A 12,249-nucleotide genomic window follows, 5' to 3' on the forward strand; every position below is an offset into this window, starting at 1 on the left:
AGGAACAGTGTAGGCAAGTTCCCTGAGCTAAGTAGCACCAGCAGAACACATCCCACAATTCTTTAACTTTGAGGATTATGGGATGGATGTATACTCAGTCTGCTCAGGGAACTGGCTGAGTTTGGCTTTCCTAGTGAATATAGATGTAGGTGCCAGCTAAAGAAAATAAGGGTGTGTGTGATTAGGTTTGAGAGGATATGTCTCCTAATGTTTTAAAAATCACCCCCACTTCCTGTAATGTACAGGGATGTTTAAGGAAGGAAAGGAAAAGAGTGGTTTTCCTTTCTTGTTTTGGCCCCCCAGATGGCTCAGGTCTGACAGCCAGCACTAAAACTGATCCTTCTGGTGTTTTTATGTAGCATAGCAGAAAAAGGTCCAGGAGGCTTAGAAAACAAAAAATATTGATTTTTTTCCTCTACCCTTCTGCTCACACCCATGACCTGATCTTGCTATCCTTTTTTTCAGGCCAGGTGGGCTACTGTTACTCATTTTGTTGCAGGTTTCACTGGTCTGTATACAATTAGAAAACATGTCAACTGCCTAACAGTTAGTGTTTCTTTTCTTCAAGTACTCAAGGATACATAGTAACAGTACCTTTTTTTTTTCCTAGAAGAAAAAGCACTCCCAACATTAGGTAGTATTCAGATAGAGAGACTAAATCTGTATCTTCTGTATCAGACTTACTTTCATGAGAGAATGAGATTCGGCAATAGCTAGGTTACTTCATTTTGCCATAATGGATGAGGGTATGATCTAAAAGCATCACCCATCTCCTTGGCTGAAGCTAAGCAGGTCTGGGTCTGGTCCCTGCTTTGGGTTCTATGATGGAAGAAAAGTAAGATATAAATAAGAAAAATAAACATGAAAGCTATAAAAGAAACACCATGTATTAAAATATGACCCCAGACTTCCCCTTAACTAGTTACATTGGTTTCAGTAGTTGAATACAGTACCTACTTTTCTTTCATCAAATTTCTAATGCTAAATATTCATTTTTAAGGCTTGAGGCAGCCAATTCAGACAGCCACAACAAAGGTTATGCAGTTTGCATGCTTCGAATAGTTAACCTATAATTTCATGTGGGGAATTGTTTGAACCCCACATTGACGTTTAGATCTCGAGACACTGTAGTTTGTGCCTTAATAAACAGTGGAAACTAAATGTAACTTTCTTGTGTAACTTTACAGACTATGAGAAGACAACGAAATGAAGTCGTTGTGGAATTAAGAAAGGTAAGATTTAATGCTATTTATCACCTAATTTGGTGTGGGTGCAGCAGTCCCCATAAAGCAGTGGTTCCTAAACACTTTTCTCAGGGCCAGACTTTTAGAATAAAAATTGGTTCGTGCCACACCAAAAAAAAAATATTGATAATAAATACATTGGAAAACAAAAAGAAACAACTCTGAGCAGTGATTGATTTTGAAAAAAAAATACCTCTCCATATTCTGCAAATAAAAAATATTACTATACTATACTATTTAAATGTTCCTTTGACTGTCCTTGAATCTTCCCACCACACTTGCCATCCTCATCTGCCACACCAGTGTGGCGCGCCATACCCTTTGTGAACCACTGCCATAAAGAATAAAGAGATGTGCTATATTCCCTTTCCCTTTCCCCATGTTAAAGAATCCTCTGCCACCTCAAGGAACATGAGCCACAGAAGCTCTGCCATTTTAGACTGGATCAAGCCCATAATTTCTAGCAATTATCTCCTGAATTGCATTGTTCTAAAGTAATGTAACAATCATGCCTTTTTATTGACAGCATTAAGAAATTGCTCAGTTTCTCTTTTCACTTAGTATGTTAGCATGATTTGACTCTCCCCCCCCCCCATAAATTCTGAAGTTCCTTTTTTACCTTCAAGTGAATATATGACAAATAGTTTTAAGTTACAGGTGAGATTTCGACATTTACAGTAAAATCATTACATTGATTAAGTCTGGCTTTCTGTTGTGCCCTCCATTTTGTGTGCCACTCAATTTTCAAGCAACGAAAAGGTTGCTGGAAGCTTGTAGGGATGCTAACCAGGAGACTGGTTTCTTTTTCAAAGCAGGATGCTACATGTGTGGTTTGGTAGCTTGGTAATGAACTTGATAAGTCTTATGTGTGATGTCTTTGCTTCTGCTCATCATACTGTTGGCTGGAAGTGTGAAATAGGCAAACATCCTGACATTTCTGCTATAATCATTGAAGAAATGCTAATCTGTAGACTGGATGGGAAAGCTCCCTTATATTTTAGAAAGCATGGGAGAGCTCTCGTATATTAGAAGATCCTATAGTATGCCTATCCATAGAGGAGAACATGAAACTTTCTAATCTTTCTAAAAGCTGCCTAAACTAATGGCCATTACTGCATCTTTTAGTGAATTCCATTGGCTAATTATGAACTGTGTGAAGTACTATTTTTTAATTGCCCTAAATCTAATGCCAGTCAATTTTGTTTGGTAACTTCAGTTTCTCGTACAAAAGCATCTTGCATGAAGATTATGTTCTGGGGATGGCACATATATGAAAAAACTCGTATACCCAAATCACCCCGGCAAAACCACTCTTGCTTACTGTGCTCTGGGATGCTCTCGTGCTATCTTGCAGGGCCATCTGAGTTCCTGCAAGATTTTGTGAGAGCATTTCAGAGCCCCAGTAAGCACGTCTGAGAGATAAAAAGCTCTTTCCATATCACATGCAAAAGAAAATTTTAAGCTCTCCATCGTGCATGCAATTTGCAGGATTTCAATTGGCCAGCTTTCAGCCATTCAATATTGAAATTGCACAAGTTAATTGCACGCAAGATGCGGTTGTACTGTGCAAGGATGAAAACCTCCAGGCCTTGCTTTTCAGCCCTTGAAACTCTCCTAGTCCATATCCCTTGACCTGCTTTGTGTCCTTTTTGAATGCTTTTGTGTGACTGCAATGTGTCCATGAGCTTCAGTTATACCTCTTGCTTGAGGGTGGTTGTAGAAATCTCTGGTTTCTGCACGTCTGGAATGTAGCCTGCTGTTGATTTGCCTTCTTTTGACTCTGCCTGCACTCAACACTGACATGCCACCCTCAGAAAGTTCCCTGTAAGGCAGTGCAGTTTTTAGAATGAAATAGGTTATCTGTGCTCTGGGTGAAAACTAGTGTTAGTCACACTTGCAGATTCCCATTGAAATCAATTGACTTAAGTTTTTTAATGGTTCTTCACGGAGTATGGCTAACATACAAAGTTCATAAATTTACAAACTTATGGTTCTTATTTGTTCATGGGAAACTCCAGATGCTTCATTCCTGAAATACTACTTTTCCCTGTCATTAGAAGTTTCCCAGCCATGGTCAATGTTTTAATTGGTAACTAGCTGCAATGCTAAACTGCTTAAATTTGATTCGTCTCACCGCTGTTTGATTTCACTTGAAGCATTGAGCTCTACTAGTACTTCTGTTTAAATATGTGTTATTGTTTTCTATGTATAATGATTGATTTCTTTAAGCTTTGCACATTATAAAGTGATTATTTACCCAAGTTATTTCCTTGCTGTACAATTGACTTTTTTGTTTTGGTGTATATCACTGATAATACTTATTTTCCTTATGTAGATACAAATTGCACTTAAGTTTAATTGGGCATGTGTACCAAGGAAAATCCTTTTCAAAAATAATTGGGGTTGTTTGTATTAAATGTATTAGGAGAATTTTGGCTCTTACTTTGACTGCAGAAAAAGTTTTAAAATACGTTTGGGATGATACGTGCTCAGAATTTAGAGGAGGTCTACAGAGCTTCCAATGTTCGGGGATAGCTATTTGCTCTGCATTCTCCTTTCTCTCTCATTGCTGCTGTTCCTTGACTATTGCCATGTAAGGCACATTTCTGCACAGACAACTTGCTTTTTGCTTGTATCCCTCTTTTCCTCCCAAAAAGTCTGAAACTTTGGAGTGGGAAAAGAACAATATCAAGTAAATGCATATATACATATTAATGTAAGATCCATAATCCAATAGTAGAATGCCAGTTTCCTTGGCATACCTATAGGAATTTTGTTTGAGAGTAAATAGGTTGGCGCCTATCTATATAATTGGCAAAAAAAAATAAAATTGATTAGTATTAGGCATTTTATTTATTTATGTTGGTACCCAACAAAGTGCTTGTATTAGTGTCAGGATTTCCTTTTATGCAATAAAACTACCCACCGCCCCGTGCCCTCTCCAGCCAGATCTTCTCAAAAGATTTAGTTATGTGCTGGGAGATGTGAGGGAGAAGTTCCTTTATCAACCAGACCTTTCACTAATGGAACTACATTGTTGGGTACTGTTCTAAGTTAGCTTTTATGCTGCTTTTCAGAATTCTAGATATTTCTAAAGTGACTTACAGTAACCTTTCAACTGCATAGTTCTTTTTCATCCATGGCTGCCATTCCTCAACTGCTCCATGTAAAACTCCATGAATAGACTACTCTTTAGTTCCATTACTCTGTTCCTCCCCAAAAAGTTTATGTACTTGATCATTTAAAACTTTGGAACATGCAAGCTTTAGAATTACACAAAACTGTTACCTATATGAACATAAAATTTGGTTGGCAAATTATAAATAGTGAATATAAATGTGTACTGTGTCAGGTTATGTAAATCATGTAACACATTTACTTTTTCTATACTGTAATATGAATTAAAAGCCTCTTATGGTATTTTCTACCCTTAATAGTTTTTATTGCTTTGTGCACTGCATTTTTCTTACATTACATATTTGCATTTTTTAAATTTTACAAATATTTATAATACACTTTTGAAGCATTGGGGAAAGCAGAGGCCCCTTGTCTGAATGTAATTTGTATTTTGTATTTAAAAGAACAAAAGAGATGAGCATCTGTTAAAGAGACGAAACGTACCTCATGAAGATATCTGTGAAGATTCTGATATAGATGGTGACTTCAGAGTGGTAAGAACTAATTGGTGATTAAATATTATATACGTATGTCTTTTTGAATGCATTTCTAATGCTTTGATATTTGTTTCAGCAAAACACGTCTCTAGAGGCAATAGTGCAGGTAAGTATCTTAACCACTTCTGTTTTTAAAATTCACTTATATTGTGAAAGTCCTGATTTTTAAATATATTTATTTCTTAGAATGCTTCAAGTGACAACCAAGGTATCCAGTTAAGTGCAGTGCAGGCTGCAAGGTAAGAGAATAATTTACTCAGATATGCTTTCTTCTACGGTAGTACAGTTTGTTAATGGAATCGGTAGCTGTACTGTGTTATGACTGGAAATGTTGGTTCTTTGATAATCTGTATTTGACATATTCTAAAATGGTTTGGAGCACAAGTTGATCAACAATTGAATTCCATTTTTCACATGCAAATATTGATGAAATCAATATTTCACAAAATGCCAGAAGTAACTGGGCATAAAATGATATATATTTTAAGGAAAATTGTTTGAGGGTGTGTTCTTTTAATAGTGCACTTTTGATAGATGATAAAAGCTGGATGGTTGGTCAGATGTTTTGTTAGTTTGCCAAATAGAACTTTCAAGAAGGTTATATAACATGTAATTGTGAATGATTCATGAAATAAGTGTTCTCCCTCTTTAACTTTTATCCTGGAATGCCAGGGCCATCTTAACAGTTAAATTAGGAGAGAAATTAAAAAGAGCCAAAGAAAGTAACCAGCTTTGGCTGGACAGGGACCATTTTGCCACAGCAGTCCATGCTTATAACTTCCATGAAGTTACAAGACTGCCTTGAAGACAAACTGGAAGCTTCAATAGGTGTAGAATGCAGCTGTCAGAAGTTTAATGGGTACGGCCAGATAGAGTTGCTTAATGCCAATTTTTAAAGTTATATTGGCTGCTTTTGAGCCCAGTTCAAAGTATTGGGTCACATACCTGAAGAAGTAGTTGCCAGAGGGGCTCTTCTTGTTCCATTGTCAGGGGAAGTGAACTAACCTGCACCTGATATGTAAAATACCCTTCATTTAAAAGTGCTGCTGGTGCCAACATTGCTATCATGATGGTATCAGATCAAGACTGATTTATTTGCAGGGGTATTTGGAGTTGATGGGAATTGTAGTCCAGCAATATCTAAATGGCACCATGTTGACTACTCACGGTTTCAATATTTTGATGTCATAGTTTTAACTGCCTTCATATTTTTTTTGCCTTTTTTATTTATATTCTGGACTCAGACCTAGTACCTGGATAAATAAAGTGTGGTCTATAAATATTTCATTAATATATTAAAATATTTAATGCCAGTTTTTAAAGGCAGCTCTCCCATGTGGCAACAGCTTGACCTGTTCTATCTTCATGCATTATCTAATGTATCATGGGTATGAACCTGACTGCTTTAAGATTTGGGGGAAAACAGTTCTCACTCCTTCTCTTGCTAACACATGGCATGATAATGAAATAAACAGCAGTAGACTGTCACATGTGTTGTGTCATTCTTTGGCCTCATGAAATACTTGAGCAGCCAGTTGTCCAGCTCTAAACTCTTCTCTCCGAGGTATACAAGAAACCTTTGTTCTGCTTAAGGCAGGGGTGGTGCTTCAGGACTAGAGGCACCCTATGTCCTTTTGCTCAAGATGCTTGGCACCTCACACTTTTGCTCACACATGTACCTCTTTATTTTATTTATAAAATTTGTATACCATCATTCACAGGGTGGTTTACAATATAAAAACACAAGAATGCATAATGCAATAACAAATGAAAACAATAACCCACACCCTTCCCCTAGTTTAAAGGCCATAGATTGTTTAATTAGCCAGAGGCCTTGGAGAAGAGAAATGATTTTGCCTGGCGCCTAAAGATTTGTAACAAAGGTACCAGGGAAACCTCCCCGGGGGAGAGCATTCCATGTTTCTGCAGCCATCCATTCTCTCCATCCTGACAAGAACTTTACCCACTAAAAAAGGAGAGAACCAGTCTTATTCAATTCTTTCAATCACCAGCAATCACCAGCAATCTGTATATGATGTTCTGTAGCAGGATAATGAGCATCTTTTTGTACTGTCTAGCACCCTGGCCCAGGTTGTGTCTTCTCTTTTAAAAAGAGGCAGATGGGCACATTTGCTTGCCTTTGATCTCCTTTCAGTTTAATTTTGATTTAATTTAAGACATTTTGGACTTCAAAATATATTTTACAAATGTCAAGAATTACTGGTTTAAATTTAAATTGTATTTGATTGTTACTTATGAAATATCAGAATAATTACTACCATATTTTTTAATTTTTATGTTAAGATAGGAAATGGAGTATGCTGTGAAATCCCTGTCAGCTGTTCTTCATGTTTTTAGCTATAATAATCAATTGGAGCCATTTGAACTTTGCCCGAAAGTTTGATATTCTACTTTCCAAATATTTCTGAATAGAAAACTACTCTCCAGTGATCGCAACCCACCTATTGATGACTTAATAAAATCTGGAATATTACCCATATTAGTGCACTGCCTTGAAAGAGATGACAAGTGAGTATGTGCCTTTAAAGGAACAGTTGGTTTCTCAAGCAGTTGATCAAAAGTATTGTAATAAACTATTGTTTGTTTCTTATTATATTCTTAGTCCATCTTTACAGTTTGAAGCAGCATGGGCACTGACAAATATTGCATCCGGAACTTCTGAACAAACGCAAGCTGTCGTTCAATCCAGTAAGTTAATCAGTACTTAACTCCTGCAAAAATGCCTTGCTGATTGAGTAGAACTATGCACACGTTATATTTCTTCTTTGGGTATTTATTCACATGTGCCAATGAGTTGGTTCTTTGATGCTGTAGCCAGGATGATTGAATTCTAAATGCTAATCAATGAATCATACGCTGAAAAGGAAGATGTGTACATAATCTCTCACTAAATTGAAATTAAATTTGGATAGCACTGAAGGTGTTCCCGCTTTGTGATCAGAAATATGGGATTTAGTAAGTAACGAATTGATTTGTGGCCAAATTTGCATGTAACACTAAACCATAGTTTCGCATTACAATAACAAGTCTAATTCCCGCCTTTCTTCTGGCGCCACTATGAAGAGGCATCCATAAACTTTCTCTTCCTTTTTAGAACTTCAGCTTGAGACATCTGAACTTAGACAAACTGTGATTAGTGGGAAACAAGCCAGCCAAGCTTTTAAACTGACTTATTTTCACTAATCGTAGCTAAGATTAACTGCTGTTTAGTGTTTGGACATCGTTTTGAATATGTGGAATTGCCTTTAATATATATATAATCTGAAGAATATCTCTGGAACTATCCACTGCTGATATATGACTGTTTTCAGTGTTTCTTGATCGGTATAAAAGACTTTTTATATTTTAAAAAAAGAGTTACTTCTCTAGTTTTCTTTTATAATGGGTTGGATCCAGACTTGCCCTTACTAGAGTGAAAGGACTTCTTCAGTTCTCAGAGGGGATGATGAACCAATGCGGGTTTCCTGCTGGAAAGGTGGTTTTCACCAATTTTCCTGCCGCCTCGGCAAATCCCAGTGACACCTCTCATGCTATTCCACAAGCTCTTGCAACCCTTCATAGCTGTTCAAGAGACTGCAGGAAGTAGGAGAGATTGTCAGCAGTGTTCACAGGAGGTCTGGATCCAACCCAATGGCTGCTTAAAGATAAAAAATATAGAAAATTGAAAATGGGCTGTCAGTGCGATTTAGTGCCTTACATGCTTAGAAGTATTCCACAGGAGAAGGATACAGTTTGTAGAGCTTTGCAAAACTGAAGTGCCAATGACGGAGGCTTCATGCTACCTTCAGCCATAATGCAAAAGGAACATAAATAAGTGTGTGGTAATTCCACTTTTACACATCATTGTTCTGTCTGCATACTGAGTGTGCTACATCTCATTGGGGAGATATGTTAAGTTCCAGACACAGTTGTGCATCTTGCCTGTTGGACAAAATTTGAAAGATTTATTTTGAACATTATAGTGCTTTGGAGGAAGAACTGGAGGTTCAGAAAGGCGCTTCTTTTTTTCTCAAGGGTTCAGTTCCATGCACTAAGCCCCTGAAATTATGTATCAGTTGAGTGATAACTAGACAAATTGCAACTATGCCTGATTTGCAATCTGAATATCTTTGAATGGGGAATGGCTGTTTATATATTGCATGATTTAAAGTTTAAATCTTAGATCTTAACCAAGGGGCTATGGAAGCTTAAAAAAATGAGTCGTAATATTTTTCTTTATTTTGCAGATGCTGTCCCACTTTTTTTGAGGTTGCTGCATTCGCCCCATCAAAATGTTTGTGAGCAGGCAGTATGGGCTTTAGGCAATATCATAGGTTTGTTGCATTTCTGTGTAGAAACTCCACAACTATGACAATGAGAACTGCTTAGAATTTTACTACTGAATGAAAGCTACTTTTCTCCAGCTATGCCTTGTACACAATTCTGTGTGTTTGTGCAGGGGAGTGTTTTCCCAAAGCATATTTTCGTTAGACACATGAAGGTTCAGACAAGTAAATCACATGGAAAGATATTACATGAGTTATTCAGGTCATGGTGCACTTATTGTCAGTATTCATCACACAGCAAGCAAAGCTCCCAAGTTGGTGAAATATCTGATACCTATGCATAGCATATGCATTTCTAGTTCTCTGCATCAAGCTACATTCTTTAAACTACTACAGTTAAGAATCCGAAGTCTATAGCTTTTCTGCTGCTGAGCAGCAGCAATCCCCCCCCCCCCCCAAACAAAGCCCACAAAACAAAACTCCAGGCCAAGAGTTTGTTCAGCAGCCTCTGGTTTTTTGGCTGGAGTCAGTCAGCCCCTCCCCCAGGCCAGGTGGGTAAAGGCCTTCAAGACAGGGGGCAGGTTTTCTAGGGCACTCGGCCAAGAAGGTTATGACTTCATACTTGACTTTATGCATGTCCAAAAATGGGCAGGGCAGGTTGAAGAAGCTATTCTGCCAGCTTAATATATCTAGGCATGGTAGTGTATCATGTGCATAGGTGCCAACATGATTTTCTAGACCTAGTGCATTATATATGGATTGGGCCCTCCGCAGCCACATGCAAAAGAGGGCATATATTTGCATACCTTTTATGTCATACACCAATTTGTATTCTATTTTGGAGAACTCACAAATAAATCAGGGGCCTCACTGGTGAATCATTTTCCACAGTTGCATTTCCATATTTCAAAAGGCTTAACCTCTTGAATGGCTACTTACAACATAGCTGTTAGTGACAAAAAATAGTCCTGCTTCTCCCCCCCCCCCCAAACCATGCAAAGTATTCAAGTTCCTGAATTTACTGTTGGTTTTTCATAGATTAGAAATACTACATTTCAGTGAACAACCTAGCATGGTATTTGGAGTATGTGAAGGGGAGAGTTCAGATGAGGCATAAGATTTATGGCAGCCAAGATGCCCATACTTGGAAAAATTCAAGATTAAATTGTTAAAAAGCAGGCAGTGTATTCTAAGAGCATTTGTTGCAGTTATTTCTGTCTCATAATAGCTACAGCCATGTTAACAGAACATTGATAAGCACCCTTTTCTCTTTTTTGTAACAAAAAGGGATTTATAATGTTCATGCTTAGGGATGGAGTGCGGAATCTCCCCCCCCCCCCCAAAAAAAAAATCTGATTTACAGCTACACTAAAGTACTGGTTTTCTTAGTTATTTTCTCTCAGCAGCAACTGTTCTGCTTCTACTAGGTAAGAAGAAGAAAAAAGTTTGAAAATGAACAATCAGTTTCTTCTACAATTTTTTGGAGAAAGGATTTCCTGGGTTATTTGGGGGTCTTCTCTAAAATGTGTATTACTCTAAATTTCTCCATAGCACTTGTCCATCATAACTCTGACTTTACACATTGGCTAAAAATACTGAAATGTAGAAGCATTCTCATTTCTCATTATTTCAAATGCTGCCCCAACATTATTCAAATGCCTGAAGGGCTGTTACAGAAAAAGGCAAGGGCTTGTTTTCTGCTTTCCCAAAAGGGGTTTTAGGAGTGGCGTCTCTCTGTCCAGAGGTCTTCAAACAGATGCTGGACAGCCATCCTTTGTAGATTTTCTGCATCAAGGAGGAGGTTGGACTTAGATGACTTGCAAGCACCCTTTCCAACTCTTAATTCTACAAATCAACCATTCTAACAAACTGAGTCTATACCTGGAAGTTGCTTATTTCAAACTGTTCACATACAGAGAGAGCTATCCTAATGGGGAAAAGCAATTTTGATAGACCAGTGTTGATATTTCTTCTACCCACAAGCTCCTCCATGTTTATACAGGTGATGGACCCCAGTGTAGAGATTATGTCATTAGTCTTGGAGTGGTGAAGCCTCTGCTGTCATTCATCAGCCCATCTATTCCCATAACTTTCTTAAGAAATGTTACTTGGGTAATGGTCAACTTGTGTCGCCACAAAGACCCGCCTCCACCAATGGAAACGATCCAGGAGGTAAAACTACTTCTTTGTTGAAATTTTATCACTGTGAGTTTTCCTGCAGAATATTGAATACCTTTTTCTCTTTCTCCTAGATCCTCCCAGCACTCTGTGTTTTAATTCATCACACAGATGTAAATGTGAGTATCTCAATATTGCATGGCCTGTTTACCGATTAATTATAAGCACGTACTGAAAAAACAAATCACAGCCTCGCCAGGTCACCCCTGAAAGCAATTTGTGCCTCTTTGGCTATATTGGTGGATACTTGTCAGTCTTACTAACGAAGCAAAAGTCTCTCAAAGGAGTAAAACGTATTTCAGAAGTCAGTGTTCCCACAAAACTGAGGGACAGTTCACAAATACAGACAACTTGCAGTTTACATGGAGGCTATGGTCCCGGTAACTGCAGAACAGTTATGTGCACTGGCACAAATTTCATCTCCCACAGGGGTTGGTGAGACTTGCATAGACTTCCCACTGGTTCTCTACTTAACATATATCCATAGGCAAACACTAAGTTGGTGGTGGACGGGATCATTCCCTTAAAATAAGAATACCTACCAGAACTGTCATACTGGATCAGCTGAGTGGGACAATTCTGTCCTTTTTGGAAGGGCTTAGCGTTTGAGGCACTTCTCTGTTGGACATCCGTGCTCTCTATGCAGCACCCATTCAGTTCAGGAATAAATTTGCAGAACCTGCTTCTCTGTACATTCTGTTCTTAGTTGGGTTGGGACTTAACCTGCAACAAAATCAGAAACCACTCTGCCAATACAGAGGAGAGGCCCGAGGCCTTTTGATATAATGTATATACTTGCTAGTGGAAATTAGACAAGTGTCATAGCTGAGGAGTTGGCAGCATAAAGTGTTTTAAGATTCAGCAGGA

The 12,249-nt window shown here is 38.0% G+C and overlaps 1 protein-coding gene across 1 annotated transcript in view; it reads left to right on the forward strand.

The window, feature by feature from the left end:
• The window catches only part of KPNA4 (karyopherin subunit alpha 4), a 30,067-nt gene that overhangs the window by 7,870 nt on the left and 9,948 nt on the right, over nucleotides 1-12,249 (forward strand). Inside the window, exons 2-10 of the mRNA XM_083442245.1 lie at nucleotides 1,188-1,232; nucleotides 4,826-4,915; nucleotides 4,995-5,024; nucleotides 5,105-5,157; nucleotides 7,352-7,447; nucleotides 7,542-7,627; nucleotides 9,166-9,252; nucleotides 11,207-11,376; nucleotides 11,457-11,501. Of these exons, the coding sequence (XP_083298371.1) occupies nucleotides 1,188-1,232; nucleotides 4,826-4,915; nucleotides 4,995-5,024; nucleotides 5,105-5,157; nucleotides 7,352-7,447; nucleotides 7,542-7,627; nucleotides 9,166-9,252; nucleotides 11,207-11,376; nucleotides 11,457-11,501 (702 nt within the window). The remainder of the gene's footprint in view (nucleotides 1-1,187; nucleotides 1,233-4,825; nucleotides 4,916-4,994; nucleotides 5,025-5,104; nucleotides 5,158-7,351; nucleotides 7,448-7,541; nucleotides 7,628-9,165; nucleotides 9,253-11,206; nucleotides 11,377-11,456; nucleotides 11,502-12,249) is intronic.

This window comes from Podarcis tiliguerta, assembly GCF_965153285.1.
Source record: "Podarcis tiliguerta genome assembly, chromosome: 5".
NCBI classification, from domain to species: Eukaryota; Metazoa; Chordata; class Lepidosauria; order Squamata; family Lacertidae; genus Podarcis; species Podarcis tiliguerta.